Raw genomic sequence first — 13,932 nt, 5'->3', positions numbered from 1 at the left:
TTTACCATGTACAGCCTTCCTCTGTGGAGCCCAGAGGCTCTTTGCCCTGGGAATGCATGAGCTCCCAGCTGAGCAGAGGAGCGTTTGTTCCTGCTGACTTGGTGGGTAACTGGGAGAAAAATGGCAGGTAGGATTGGAATTGCCCCAGTACAGAGACTTTGCTATTCAGTTATTTAATACTGAAAACTAACCGTGAAGGTGAATGCTGACATAGTGGTCCAGCATCATTTGCTGAACAGTATGAGGTCTCCCACACTGCACCTCTATTTTGTTTATATAGGCAGGAACGTGGGCGGTGATTCATATTAGCACGTGTAAGACATTTAGTAAGCTGAGACTTCAACTGGTACCCACTGGGTGCTAGCAGAACATAAACAATACATTTCCTACCTTCCTTTCCTTCAGGCCCAGGGGTTCTCACCTACATAGAAATATCACAGAAAAGTGTTACGAAAATTAATTTCTATATGCACAAGGATGTAATGAAACTAACTGTATTGGTGAAATGCGGATGTCAATGCAAAATCCCCTTCTCCTTGGCCAAAACTAGCAATCTCATAATAGTGACGTACAGAACTGATAAATGTTATTAGATATATTGCCAGAAATTAGTATGCAGCTTTATATGGATTTCATTGCCTGAAGTCATAATGCTCTTGATTTTAGTTCTGTCAATTCTCAGAAAAATAATGCCAAACTGTTTTTAAAAAAGAGTAAAATATTCCATGAAAAACAACAGTTAAAGCATAGACTAATTAGAAGCTGAACTGAATTAACTTATCACAGTAACTGTAACGCCAACAGAGGAAACTCTTTTCGTGTTTTTGTGTTGTCTTTAGGTTGTTCTTTTCTATTTATTTCAGATATTGAACTAAGAAAACGTGGAAAAAAAAATCAAGATTTTCTGTGGCTGATTATTGAAATAGGAGTGTATAGGGCATTACAGTGTATCCTCCTTTCAAATATTTCCAAAGAAGACAAATAGTAAAAAAGTCCAGTAAAATGACTGTGAACTTCATTTTTCGATCATTGTCTATTTTCTGTGTGTGTTACTACAGTACCCTCTGAATCTTGACCAATATAACATTCAGGTAGAAGAGCAGATGCTGGGATAGTGCATCCACATCAGTGACTTGTATTAGTTATGATATGATTTGTTTGACTTGGAAACTGAAACTTCTGAATGTTACATTTAAAATCGTAATATGTGTTCACCTTTATATTACACTAATTTAATGTATATCCCTGATTTTCTGATATCATAGATTTCATTACCATTAATTGCTTTCCATTGTCTTTAGCCAGAAATCAATCTAGAAAACAGTAAAAATAGTCCTTATTTTTATATGTGTTATAGGCTGTGCATAAAAGATGGGACAATGGCTTAACCACAAGGTTTGAGGAAATGATTAAAACTCCTTAAATTAAATTTCATAAGGATTTTTTAGAATACACCTGCTTGACATTCATGTCAGTAATATTGTACAAGAACTCTCTGTTCATTTTAAACAGGTTCCAAAAAGTATCAGGATTATGACTGTTTACTAGCAGCATGATATTGGAAGTCATCAGTTTTCGGAAAGATCAATCATTTTAATGTTATGATACAGTTCCAATTTCAGGTTTCACACATCCACCGACATTTCATAGCATATCATCCGAAATATTAATTTGAAGATATTATTTATACATTGAAATCAGATTGCTTAAAACTAGCATCATCTCACATTTATTTCTCACTGAATTTTGTTCTTATCAGGAGGAAAATTTACTGGAATCAAAATGTGAATCTACCCTTTAGAGATCTAACATTTATTTATAGTCATATTAATTTGCTGTTATAAAACCAGTATTTATTTATTTGTAAATTTCATCATCATTTCTTTCCTAAATAGCTACAGATCACTTTTGAATAGAGCCAGTTTCATTAGATTGTAAACTGCTCCATCTTGTGGCAAAATAGCAGCAGAAACCTTTACAGCTTTACCTTCTGACTGGTTTCCACGCAAAAGAAATGTGAAAATTTCCAGAAATTCCTTGGATATATTCCATTTGTCTTAGAGCCAATTTTGCTATCTATCTTGTTATCAAAGCAAAACACCGACGGGGTGAAGGAGAGAAGAGCCTGGATGAATCAGAACATACGTTTGCTGGAAAGCACAGCAGGCACGTTCTCTCTCTCTCTGCCCGTATTCAGAGAACGTTTTAATGTTTCAAGCATAAGTATCTCTCACATTCAGGATACTTTTCTGAACTCTCATTTGTTTACAAAAATCAGACAGTCCACACAGCAAGTGGCTCAAAGTTGAGAGCTGAGAAACCTGGCACAGACGCAGTGTGTAGGCTGTGGCTTTTGATAACCTTGACTTTCTCCTGTGCCCTTGGATAGTAAGTGCCCCTTTTGGAAGTGTTACCAGCCTCAAGTGTTGAGTAATTATGAGGTGGAAGACTGAGCTTGCCAAGCTGGTGTGTGCAAGAGACTGACTATTCATGCTCCTCTGGCATTATAGGTTGCTTGTTAATAACTACTTTTCTAACTGCTGTTTCTATAAATTACAGTTTCTCTTACCATTCAGCGAAAGAGCCTTGAAAACTGTCTTGGACTTCCCCCTGATGTGGCACACTCTGTCTATCCAGAGGACGTTCATTTGGACGTCTTCCCATGAAATCCTAAGTTTCATCCTCCACTCAGGAAAACAGTGATGGGACTTTTAAATCAGGTGAACAGTAGGGATCATAACAGCTGTAAGTGCAGAGAAGCAACAAGCAAGAGGTGTGGAGCACATACAAGCTGGGCAGTTTGAAATGTGAAACTGTACAAAGGACTAAGAGAAAGGGAAGTTAAAATGGATTATTCAGACAGATCTGACTCAGTCTGATTCCACTACTGTGTTGTTATCATAAACCAAAATTAACAACCCTATGGAAATTTCATTGTGTTCTCTCATAAGATCCTCAATTCTGATGAATGAGTAAATAAATGAAAAATGGTACGTTCACTTTTTGATCAGCTCTAACACTACTGAAATAGTCCTGAATGTAATTATTTCATCTCCTAACTCCAAACTGTTGACAGGTATGCCAGGTGATTAAGAGCAATGTGGCGCAAGTGAAAATACAGGCTGCTGTAAATACGTATAATACTGTTTTTTTTCTTTTTGACTTTCTTCTCTTTCAGCTCAGTATCAGCATTAGCTGGAAACTTGAGCAAATAACTATGAAGCAAATGACCTGGTTGCACATCATTAACTAGTATTTCTAGAGACTTCTCAGAAGTTGTAATAAATTCTACAGCTTTACCCTATCTAAATTTTTTGCTGGGTCTAAATACCAAGGGCCTTGCTCCTACTTTTTTGGAAGGTAAAATGTAAGAAATCCTTTAAAACCTTATAAAAGACTTGATATGTTGTAGGTACTGATAGTCTGTTGCACTCTTTTAGGTTGTTTACTGCCTAATATTTAGGAAGGAAGAAGAATACGGTTGAACTGATCAATTTTCATTTGCTTATTTACATTGTAAGACTTTTATCTTTTCTCCTCCTATATTTTCTTCAGCTAGCACCCTCAAGTTCACATGCTTAAATACACACTTTAGTATGTAGGCACATTATAAAAAACATCCTTAAGTATCCAGCTCGGAAGGGATGGTTTATTGAATGCTTTCATGACAAGTCACAGTTAGCTTTTATTTTAAATATGATATAGCTTGCTACACACAAGCAATTCAAGTTAATAACAGAAACTCTAATTAAGCCACTTTGTATTTTCCCTAGTGTAAAATATGTCTTATGGAGTCCCTATTTGCCTTTCAGTCAGGTGAACTGCCTCAGTTGTGTGTCAAACTCAACGTGAACAAGTCCTGTATTTTGAGTCTAAGCCCCTGAATTTTAGCCATGCTAAAGCTACCAGTCATACTAGACAAATATTATCCAAGTTTACTGAATGTTCTCAAGAAACAACAGTTAAAAGAAGTACAGAGTAGTCTTGGGGAGCAAGGAATCAGAAATGTATCAGTCAAGGACGCATACCTCTGCAGTACAATTTCTGATCCTGTTTTACTCAGTGCAGGAGGTCTTATCATTTACTGACCCCTTTTGAATGGAGCTTAGGAATAAAGACCCCTAGAGATCACACATAGTCGCTTGTATATCACCTGCAGTGACCTGCTAGCACATTTTGTTACTTGTGAAGTATACTATTTTTGGTGTAATCTATGGCAAATATAAATGAAGAGGGCTGTATTTTAACACTTAGAAAACTCAGGTGGGAAGGAAGAATTCCAGGTATTGCAGTCCTTTAAATTTAAAGAAACTTGGAAGGAACCCAAAATTTCTCATAGCTGGGCAGGTGCCCTGATTATTAGAACTAGAGTTGTATTTCACAGAATGAAGGAACAGTCGAGGTTGGAAGGCACCTCTGGAGATCATCTAGTCCAACCCCCCTGCTCAAGCATGCTCACCTACAGCAGGTTGCCCAGGACCCCATCCAGATGGCTTTTGAATATATCCAAGGATGGAGATTCTGCTACCTCTTTGGACAACCTCTTCCCGTGCTCGGTCACTCTAACAGTAATATGCTGGGTTTCGGTCTGTGCCTGTTGCCTCTCATCCTGTCACTGGGCATCACTGAGGAAGAGTCTGGCCCCGTCCTCTTAACACCCTCCCCCAGTCTTCTCTTCTCCAGGCCAAACAGTTCCAGCTCTCTCAGCCTTTCCTCAGGTAAGAGATGCTTCAGTCCCTTAATCATCCCACTGGCCCTTTGCTGGCCTCACTCCAGTAGCTCCACCTCTTATACTGGGAAGCCCAGAACTGGACACACCATTCCAGATGCAGCCTCACCAGGGCTGAGGAGAGAGGGAGGATCACCTCCCTTGGCCTGCTCATAATCCTCTGCCTAATGCAGCCCAGGACACCATTGGCTGCCTTTGTTACAAGGGCACACTGCTGGCTCATGATCAACTTGTCCATCAGGACTCCCAGGTCCTTCACTGCAGAGCTGCTTTCCAGCAGGTCAGCCCCCAGTCTGTACTGGTGCATGGGGTTATTCCTCCCCAGAAGCAGGATCCTGCCTTTGCCCTTGTTGAACTTGAGGTTCCTCTCTGCCCATCTCTCCAGCATGTCGAGGTCCCTCCAAACGGCAGCACAACCCTCTGGTGTATCAGCCACTCCTCCCAGTTTTGAATCATCTGCAAACTTGCCTAGGGTGCACTCTGCCCCTTCACCCAGGTCATTGATGAGTCAGTTGAACAGGACTGGACCCAGTATTGTCCTCTGGGAGACACCTCTAGTTATTGGCTTCCAATTAGACTTTGCACCACTGATCACAACCCTGTGAACTCTGCCATTCAGCGAGTTTTCAATCTACCTCACCGCTCATCCAGCCCTCACTGCTTCATCAGCATACCTATGAGGATGTTACAGGAGACAGTGTATTTCTTTTTGCTGGCTCTCCAGTGATTCCATGAACCTTAGATTCTTTTCTGCTGTAGCCCCTTTCCTACAGAAAAGATGAAGGATGTCTTCCTACAGTCTAGTGATTAGTGCATTTTTCTTGGAAGCTCTATATATTTGACCTCTGTCTCAGGAAGGAAGATGAAAATAAAACAAATTTTGCACTTTTGGGTTGAGTGCTGTAATCACTAATCTATTTTGGAAGGTTACAATTATAGACAGGCAGTGGGCAGCACTATCACCTCCCGCTTCTGATTTTAAAAAAGAAAAGTTATGACTGTATTTGACAGAGTCCAATGCTATCTGTGCATTAGCCATATTTAGAACACACCTCCTTGATCAAGGCCCTTGAGATTTAAGAAGTGAAGAAGGAGAGTATTTGAAAAGACCAACTTCAGCCTTGTCCCTCCAGCTCTTTCTACATTTACGGGGAAGAACAGAGAAACTGACTCCTCCAGAGGGTGATTCAGAGCACCTAAAAGCAGGTATTTGCTCTGAATCACTCCCTGCTTTAACCCAGGGAGGGATCCTGAAGACGACAGATTCCATAGGAAAAGGTTAGCTTCTGAGACTGTTCTCTCTACAGCCCCTCAATTGTCAGTAACATTCTCTCTAGTTTTTCAACCTTACCATAGTTTAGGTGGGAAACTGTCACTTTGCCTCAAATTCCTGTGAGGCAGAAACACTTCAACATCGTGGTCCAAATGCCATTTAGTAGTTGCCTTACCCCGGCATTTAGGAGAGTGAAGTCACTAAACAAATGCATTGATTTTTGAAAATTTATAATCCACCAACAACAAATTGTGGTCCACTTCAGTGGAGCTCAGACATGAAGCTGGCATTCAAGCTGCTATTCTAGATTTAGTATTTTGACAAATCATGCCACAATTTTCAAAAATGTATTTTATATAAATAAACATAAAGGAAGTTGTTTGTTGCTTTTTAAACAGAGAAAACGTGGTCATAATGGAAAAAATATTTATTACTAAATATATGTATATAACAATTTTAAATTATTAATAGGTATGTTCTGAAATTCCTGTAGCATTCTGCTTTTCTTTAGTCTACTCAGACTTAACGCTTTTTCCAGGTGAACTTCCGTCTGGCTCCCTCTTGACCAGGTTTTTTTCGTTCCTTCACACGTGGGTCAAATGTTAGTAGTCCAGCTGCAGAACACAGAAAAGCCACATTTGTTTATTGTTAATAGTTTGTATTACATGTATACTACATGTGCATGCCAATAGCGGGATTCAAGACAGGCAGTCACTTTGCATATGAATTACAGCATTTAGAAGGATAAAGGTTCAGTATAAAACAAGCTGAAAGGAAGATACTATAACATTTTAACATTTATTTAGTAACGTCTCATATCTCACTTTACAAACCCTTAAAAAAAAATTCAGATTATTGCTTTACATAGCTCTTACTTAAACCTTTACAGTGCACTTAAGTGTTTCAAAAACATATCTGGCAATGTCCAAAACCTGCTCAGAGTTATGCTGATCTCATTATAGATAATGGATTCTTTAAAATGTCCATTTACAGGAGTATTCCTAACAAGAGACACTTGTCAATACCGAAAAACTATAATCAGAGAAAATTGTTGCAAAGATACTGGCATAAAGATAGCCTTACTTCTGTGGATGGGAACAGAGTGCAAAAGTAACTGTTCTGATAAGAATACCTATAGGTATTCTCCCTACTAGTCCTACTCGTACTGAGAGCACAGTTAAAAGCTCACTGTTCATAATTCTGCAGTTGCTGCAAAGGCAACCATTGAGAAGTATTTAATACTGCAGTTATCTAAGTATCCACATATCTTATTCTAGCCGATTTGTGAACTCTGAATAAGGCAATAGAGGAAAGAACCTCCCTCACTCTGGCTTGTTTAATGAAATCTGTTTGTGCTCATTACTATCCCCTTCAAAGCTAACTCATTAGTGTTTGAGAGTAAGACCTTTGAAACATGAGCAAGGTGAGGCTACCCAAGTGAAACAAAATAAGTACCTCCCAGTTCAAAAAATGCCTGGTCCAGATTTATTTGTTAGTGAATACATATTCATGCTTGTGATTCTGTGTAGACACAATACAAACTGATTTATGGACCTAAGAGAAGTAATCCAAAATGTATACAAAGGACGTTAGGAAACAACTGAAAACAATTTACAAAAAAAATTCAGGCTCAATTCATATATACATAGAAGATTTCACTGGAATCATCTACTCAGATTTGCAGTATCTGGTCTTCATCATTGTTGTATTAATTCAGTTTTATAAAATAAAAGTTTCTACTCCTACCTTGCCTCATAAATTCCACCTCCTTTTCAGTCACAAAACTCCTCAAGGCTTTTGCAGAGGCTAAACGTATTGCTCCAGCCTGTGAGGATCTTCCTCCACCAGACACTGTGCAGATCATATCATGTTTTCCAATTCTATCAAGAAACTGGAAAGGGAACAACAACTGCTCTCTTAAAAAAAAAAAAAAAAAGTGTATACAATTACATCAGTTACATATTATGTAAATTTTCTATCATAGTATACGCAGAAAATGATAGTTAAATTTCAGAGAGCTCTAAAAAGCCATTTACATGCCTAACTTCCACTGAAATCAATGAAATCAATGGGAAATTCACAGTTAGGATCACATACAGAGTGCCAACGGTAGATATTTTAAGTTCAGTTTTGCAATTAGTTTTGTCTTACTGATCATTTACACATGCCAAAATTTGTCAGCTCCGGATATTAAGGCTGAGCAACCCCTCACTCTGTTCTTGAACTTAGTTACCACAATATAAAAAAAATAAAAATCACGTAAGGCTGATACAGGAAACCTTCTATCCCTTACGAGAAGTCTTATCTACAGAAGATAACAAATTCTGCACGTCCTCCAAAAGCTGAAGCTTTATATAAAAGTGTCACACCTTGTTTGCTTTTGTTTCCACTATGCTACTGTATGACAGTAATCATACATGAGCTTGTAAGTCTCTCAGGAAACATACTTTAAGAGTTTTTTTTTTTTTTTTTTTAAAAGTAAACTGCAAGCCTTTTCTAAGAGGACCAAAACTTGAATTATCCATGTACGCTGTGTTCTTGATTTTTGCACGCCTTCAAAAAGGGAGAGATGAGAAACACTGAGAGCAAGGCTTAGCTATTAGTTCCTATACTACTAAGTCCTTGAAACTAGGAGGAAAAACAAGGCTAGTTTTCATAAAACAAATACTTCTGGGGGACAGGAGGAGGAGAGACATAACATCAACTCCATGGAATATAGCACCAAAATACAATTGTATGGCCTGACTTTTGGTGAAACATTTTCAGTACAGTAAGAATACAGCATTTCACACTGCTCTCACCTGTCCTGCAGCACTGGAAAGTAATGTAAAACATCTACTCCATTCACTGTAATTTTTCCACTCCCATTGTCATAAACTACTGCAGTAGCTCTTGCAGTTTTTCTTTGACCTTAAAGGAAGTAAAATCAATCTGTTATGTGACTTTAATATTCTGCAGAATTTCAAATGCTCAACAAGTTAAGCAAATCCTACTTTTGTACAGCACCAGAGGTTTCTTTTTGAACACCACAGAAACAAAAAATGAGGAGAAGGAAGTAAATACAAATAACGAACAACCAACTTTTAATATATTTTAATCTATTTCTATTGGGGAAAAATGGAGACGAGGTAATAGTGTACCTCCCACAACTTTAGCAGATCAGGAAATTTTCTGGACCTAGTGAGGTCACAGTATAGGAAAAGCAGTAGTTTGTTGAACACCTATGTTTGTCATAAATGCAATTTCTAAGTCTAATATTAAAATACTTTATAAAAATCATCTAAAGGTACAGAAGTTTAAGAATATTCACATGAAAGAAGGTTAATGCTTTAACTATACTAGTATAAGCAATGCTTATGCATCATTTAGCATAGTTTCCTCAGAAATTACTAGTTCCAGTTCAGTTTTGCCTGTAAAAGCATTAGCTTCAAGTTAAAGCACGACAAACTCTACACCCTAAAGGCTAACGAGTGTTCTTCTCTAACACAAAGAAAATAATCATTTTGATAAAAGGATTTTGAAACCGATTAGCCCATATGTTTAATTTAGGGGGTTATGGGAGACATAAACAAGACTGTTCTTGAACTTTCCAAATTGGGCTTTTCTTGAGTAACATGGGTTGCACGTTTACCAACTTCAGCAGCTACTATTCGGAAGACACTATCGAAAACCACTGTGGATCAGTTCTCAGTTTGGCTCCTTCACATCTCCTTGACCTCATCTTGAAGTCAACCCAGCCCAAACAGAGCTCTGTTTTGCCCCTCGAGTTCTCTGCTACCTTTGTTCCCATTATCATCATCCTTTTCCTACTGCTTAGGAACATAGTTCATCTTTGACTCAGACGCCTCTTAAAAGTACAGTATAGATATAAAGGGGTGCGTGCATGTATGCGCAGACTCGCATATGCTCTGTCCAGAAAATCTTCAGACTTTCCTATCCATTTTGTTGCTATGTTAATTTTCCTAGTAGTCACTCAGATCACATAATTCCTCCACTATGTGTCCCTCCACTGAAAACGTAAATAGTCTGTGTTCACAAAGTGGCTTCATGGCTTCTCTCTAACATCATATCTGACTCAATACCAGACAACGGATTCCTGTCTCTAGATCTGCTTTGTCTACTTGTTTGAAAATTTAACAAGTCCTCTCTTTCGCATTTTCCTGGTCTGTTTGCAAATACACAACTGACTTGCTGTTTATTCTTCACATGCACTTCAAAATCTTCCTTTTTGGGACTGCCTACAAAGGTCATGATAGAGGTTACTTAGTGGTCTAAGCATGCCACTTCCATATTAAGCAGTAACATTTTGTTTCACCTATGAAGTTCTCCATCTGTATTTGTATACCTCCCACTCCCTGTCCTTTAAGTTCAAAAGTCAACTTTTTGGGGCAAAGAAAGCTTTTTGCATTGTACAATGTGTGACATAACAGGGTCCTCTCTACAGTATACAAATAAAAACTAACAGCTGATAGGCTTTGTGCCAAAAATTCCCACTTTGTTACTTGGCCTATCATAACTTAGTGTGTTCTAACATAATATAATTACATGGAAGATACAGTATACACATAAGCACGTAAAATGAAGAAGTCAGACCATCAGCAGTGACCCTACACTGGTATCATAAAGAGTCTAAGGAGGAAAAATTATGCATCGTTACCACACAACTTGAAATTCTTACCTTCACCAGTGCTGAAGGCCACTCCTTGTTCATCATACTTCAGGGGTTCAATAACTACTTTTTCTAATTGTGTAGCAATTTCTTTGGAAAACTTCTGCATATACTTCTCCTCACTGTTACCATATGGCAACATCACCAATTTTTGTAGCAGCTGAATAAATCTCGAATACTGTAGACAATAAGACTTCATTAAGGGACGCAAGTGTAATTGCATTTGCTAAAACTTTCTATTTTTATACACTTGATCTTTCCTACTTCGCTTTTATTGATGATTGCTGACAAGATGACACTTTTGCCCCTACATGCTGATTTAAGAACAGCATGCCGATGCATCGTTTTGTATGACTAAGATACCTAATCCTTTCTTCAGGCAACAATGAATCTTTAATTTGAAGTATAACCAACTCCTCTGTAATACAGGCTTATTATATTAGAATGAAGGTCATCTCACTTTTCAAAATAAAACATTCAGGAGGTCTTCAATCTTTTATCATTCCTTTATTAAAATGGCAAAAGGAAAAGAAAAAAAGGAAAAAGTCAGCATATGTTCACTGACATGGAATTAATTTTATTGCAGTAAACTGAACCTCTTAAATGATTATATTTCATAATACATACAGGAAATACCTATCTATCTATCTTTGCTGTTCAAGCTGAGTTACTTTAATGTTTATGATTTCCTTTAAAACCGAACAATCAAGCTATTTAAAAATTCAAGAGATACTTGACTTAAAGGGCAACCTCTTGAAATAAATTATCCTTCGCTGCTGTGTGGTTCTCCTTCCCCCTTACACCCCCTCCCAAGTTCTTCAACATGTGATTAAAGAGTAAACACCACGGTGTTAACCCATTTGTGCTGAAGGCTGGGGCGTCCTGTTATGAAGTGTTACTGGCAGGAGCGCTAGGTAGCTGGTCACAGGATGTAAAGGTATGCTAACATCTAAAATGGATTTTTCATATAGATATCATAACTTTTTCTTTACTTAATGTTAACTAAAAGTAAGTTCAAGAATATTTCTTGTCTTCATTTCCAGAATGTTTTGCACAAAGTTGATTCCTTTCTGGTAACGCAGCAATAGCTCTTGTAATTCTGACATCGCTCAGAAAGCCACTTCCATCTAATGATCTGATAGAGATGTGTGGTAAAGCCTTTAAAAATTAGAACTATAAAAATAAAGAGTTTTAAAATTATGAAGGCTCTAGATGACGACAGCCTCCAACAATTTTCACTTGCAGAGCGCAAAGAAATTCAATAAGTCATATTTTAATAATGCAAACACCACAAAAATTGTTGTTGCAATGGCAAAATACAAAAAATTGAGCAGGTAAGATGGGTAGCTCATACCTAGATGTTTCAAATACATCTAAGCCTTGATGTTTATTCCTATGGGGTGAGGCTTCACAGTTTTGCATAAGAGGCTTTTTTTTTTTCAGTCTACTGTTATTTTACAGAGTTGTAATGATCAAAAAAATCAAGCAGTAAAGAACATTTATGCTTCTGGGCAACAATCTGCTCAAGACCTTTACACATTATCTGTAGTCAGGGAGGCCATCATATGTTACTGTTCTGGAGGACAAGTGAGTGAAGGGCATATTGGCTGCTGCCATGCTATCTCCTCAGTAATGTTGTCCATAGGACACAATATTGAAGACCATTGTTTCTACATGAGGAGATACCTGATATGCTCAGACTGTGTCATATTCTCTGGTACTATCATATTCAAGCTTAAACTTCCAAAACAAAATTGAAGTTGATCATACAGACTGAACCTGCTGTTACTAAAACTAACGCTGTTTACATGACTGTAGGAAGAGCTCCGAGTAAGAAAAGTGTAAGAATTATAGTTCAAATTGGAAATAAACAGGCTTGACAATATCATAACTGTCTCATTCCCAGAGATGCATGTAAAGAAGGACTGCAAATCTACACGGAGATAGAGTTTGCTGATACGAGAAAAAAAAATGCAAAAATCCTTTTCCCTCCCCCTATACTTCATAGCGAGGAGACGGTATGAAGAGCTGACCTGGATTAGACCATGGATCAATCTATCTAGCTTTGTATCTTGCTTCCGGTATTTGATTCTGTAGCCAGCACTGTATCCTTAAGGAAAAGATTTCTTAATTTGGATCATCTCTCTCTTAACTTTTCTATCACTATCCTGTCCTTCATTAGATTAAATGACTTCTACGCAGGTTCACCATTATATAAATCCGTAATGTTTCTCATCCTGAATATTTACCCCATCTTTCTAGAACCCGTGTGAGTACAATAAACAATTCATTTAAATAAATGATCATTTACTTCTGTTATGAAGTGCCACTACACTGAATTCCAGACTACATAATTAGATGACAAGAAACAAGTCCGTATACTCTAGGCCTCAGTATGTTAGGGGGAAAAGCTAAAATATGTTAGTAACAATGTAAAACACCTAATAGCTCTGTACTGCTCTAGATAAAAGCAAGGGGCTTAGGGTGTTTTTAAAGACAGTATGAAACCAGTCTAATAGGGTTGTGAACATATACAGACTTATTGGGAAGGAAGAGAAAAATTATTTATAAAAGCACCTGCCTCTAAGCAGAACCTCTTTGGTATCTAAAAATGCACCCACAGTCTATGTTTTTAAGATACAAGCGCCCTTAAGATTAGAAAGATTAATTACTTACATCATGATCTGACAGTTTTTCTAACAACATTTCTTCCAATTCCATCTTAGTCAGCCATCTGCTGCCAGGCAGGTTTCTGTTTAAAATATCACATATATTCTTCCTTTAATTAACTGTGCAATTAGAGTTATATCACAAAGGACCACACACACAGTCCTAGTTCAGAAATACATTTTCCATTACAAATAAATACAAATCATGTTCCTCTAGTAAATATGACAAGGCCTGTGTTGATTTTAAAACACCTATCTTTTGAAAGGAACGGTTACTTCACCTACTGAATTAACCACATTAAATTATGAATTTCACTTAGGGGTTATTCATATTATTAAAATCCAAATTGGGGAGCACGAGTAACCTTCAAATAGTAAGCTAGCTTCCCCACAACTTAAAACTTAGTTTTAAAAACCTGCTGCTGGGAAAACTTAGTATGGAAGCAGTAAAGAAGAAAACTGAAGGCAGAACCTTAAAAAAATCCTAAAGCAACAGTATTTTTTGCCTTTGGTGTTTACTCTTCAGCAAATTCTTGCAACTCCACTAGCACTTAAGCATGCTCAAAGTACTAACGCAGCAACGACATACTGT

At 37.6% G+C, this 13,932-nt stretch overlaps 1 protein-coding gene across 2 annotated transcripts in view; it reads right to left on the bottom strand.

Moving 5' to 3' along the window:
- Positions 1 to 6,411: 6,411 nt before the first annotated feature.
- The window catches only part of MRPS9 (mitochondrial ribosomal protein S9), a 35,361-nt gene continuing 27,840 nt past the window's right edge, over positions 6,412 to 13,932 (bottom strand). For both annotated transcript variants that reach the window (XM_068925320.1, XM_068925311.1), the window contains 5 exons: positions 13,348 to 13,423; positions 10,681 to 10,849; positions 8,804 to 8,912; positions 7,749 to 7,918; positions 6,412 to 6,616 (listed from right to left, as the gene is read on the bottom strand). In XM_068925320.1, coding sequence (XP_068781421.1) covers positions 6,525 to 6,616; positions 7,749 to 7,918; positions 8,804 to 8,912; positions 10,681 to 10,849; positions 13,348 to 13,423 — 616 coding nt within the window. In that variant the 3' untranslated portion in view covers positions 6,412 to 6,524. The remainder of the gene's footprint in view (positions 6,617 to 7,748; positions 7,919 to 8,803; positions 8,913 to 10,680; positions 10,850 to 13,347; positions 13,424 to 13,932) is intronic.

Source organism: Struthio camelus, chromosome 1, assembly GCF_040807025.1.
Source record: "Struthio camelus isolate bStrCam1 chromosome 1, bStrCam1.hap1, whole genome shotgun sequence".
Lineage (NCBI taxonomy): Eukaryota > Metazoa > Chordata > Aves > Struthioniformes > Struthionidae > Struthio > Struthio camelus.
The sequence above is the reverse complement of the archived record's forward strand: the minus strand, read 5'-3'. Positions and strand labels throughout refer to the sequence as shown.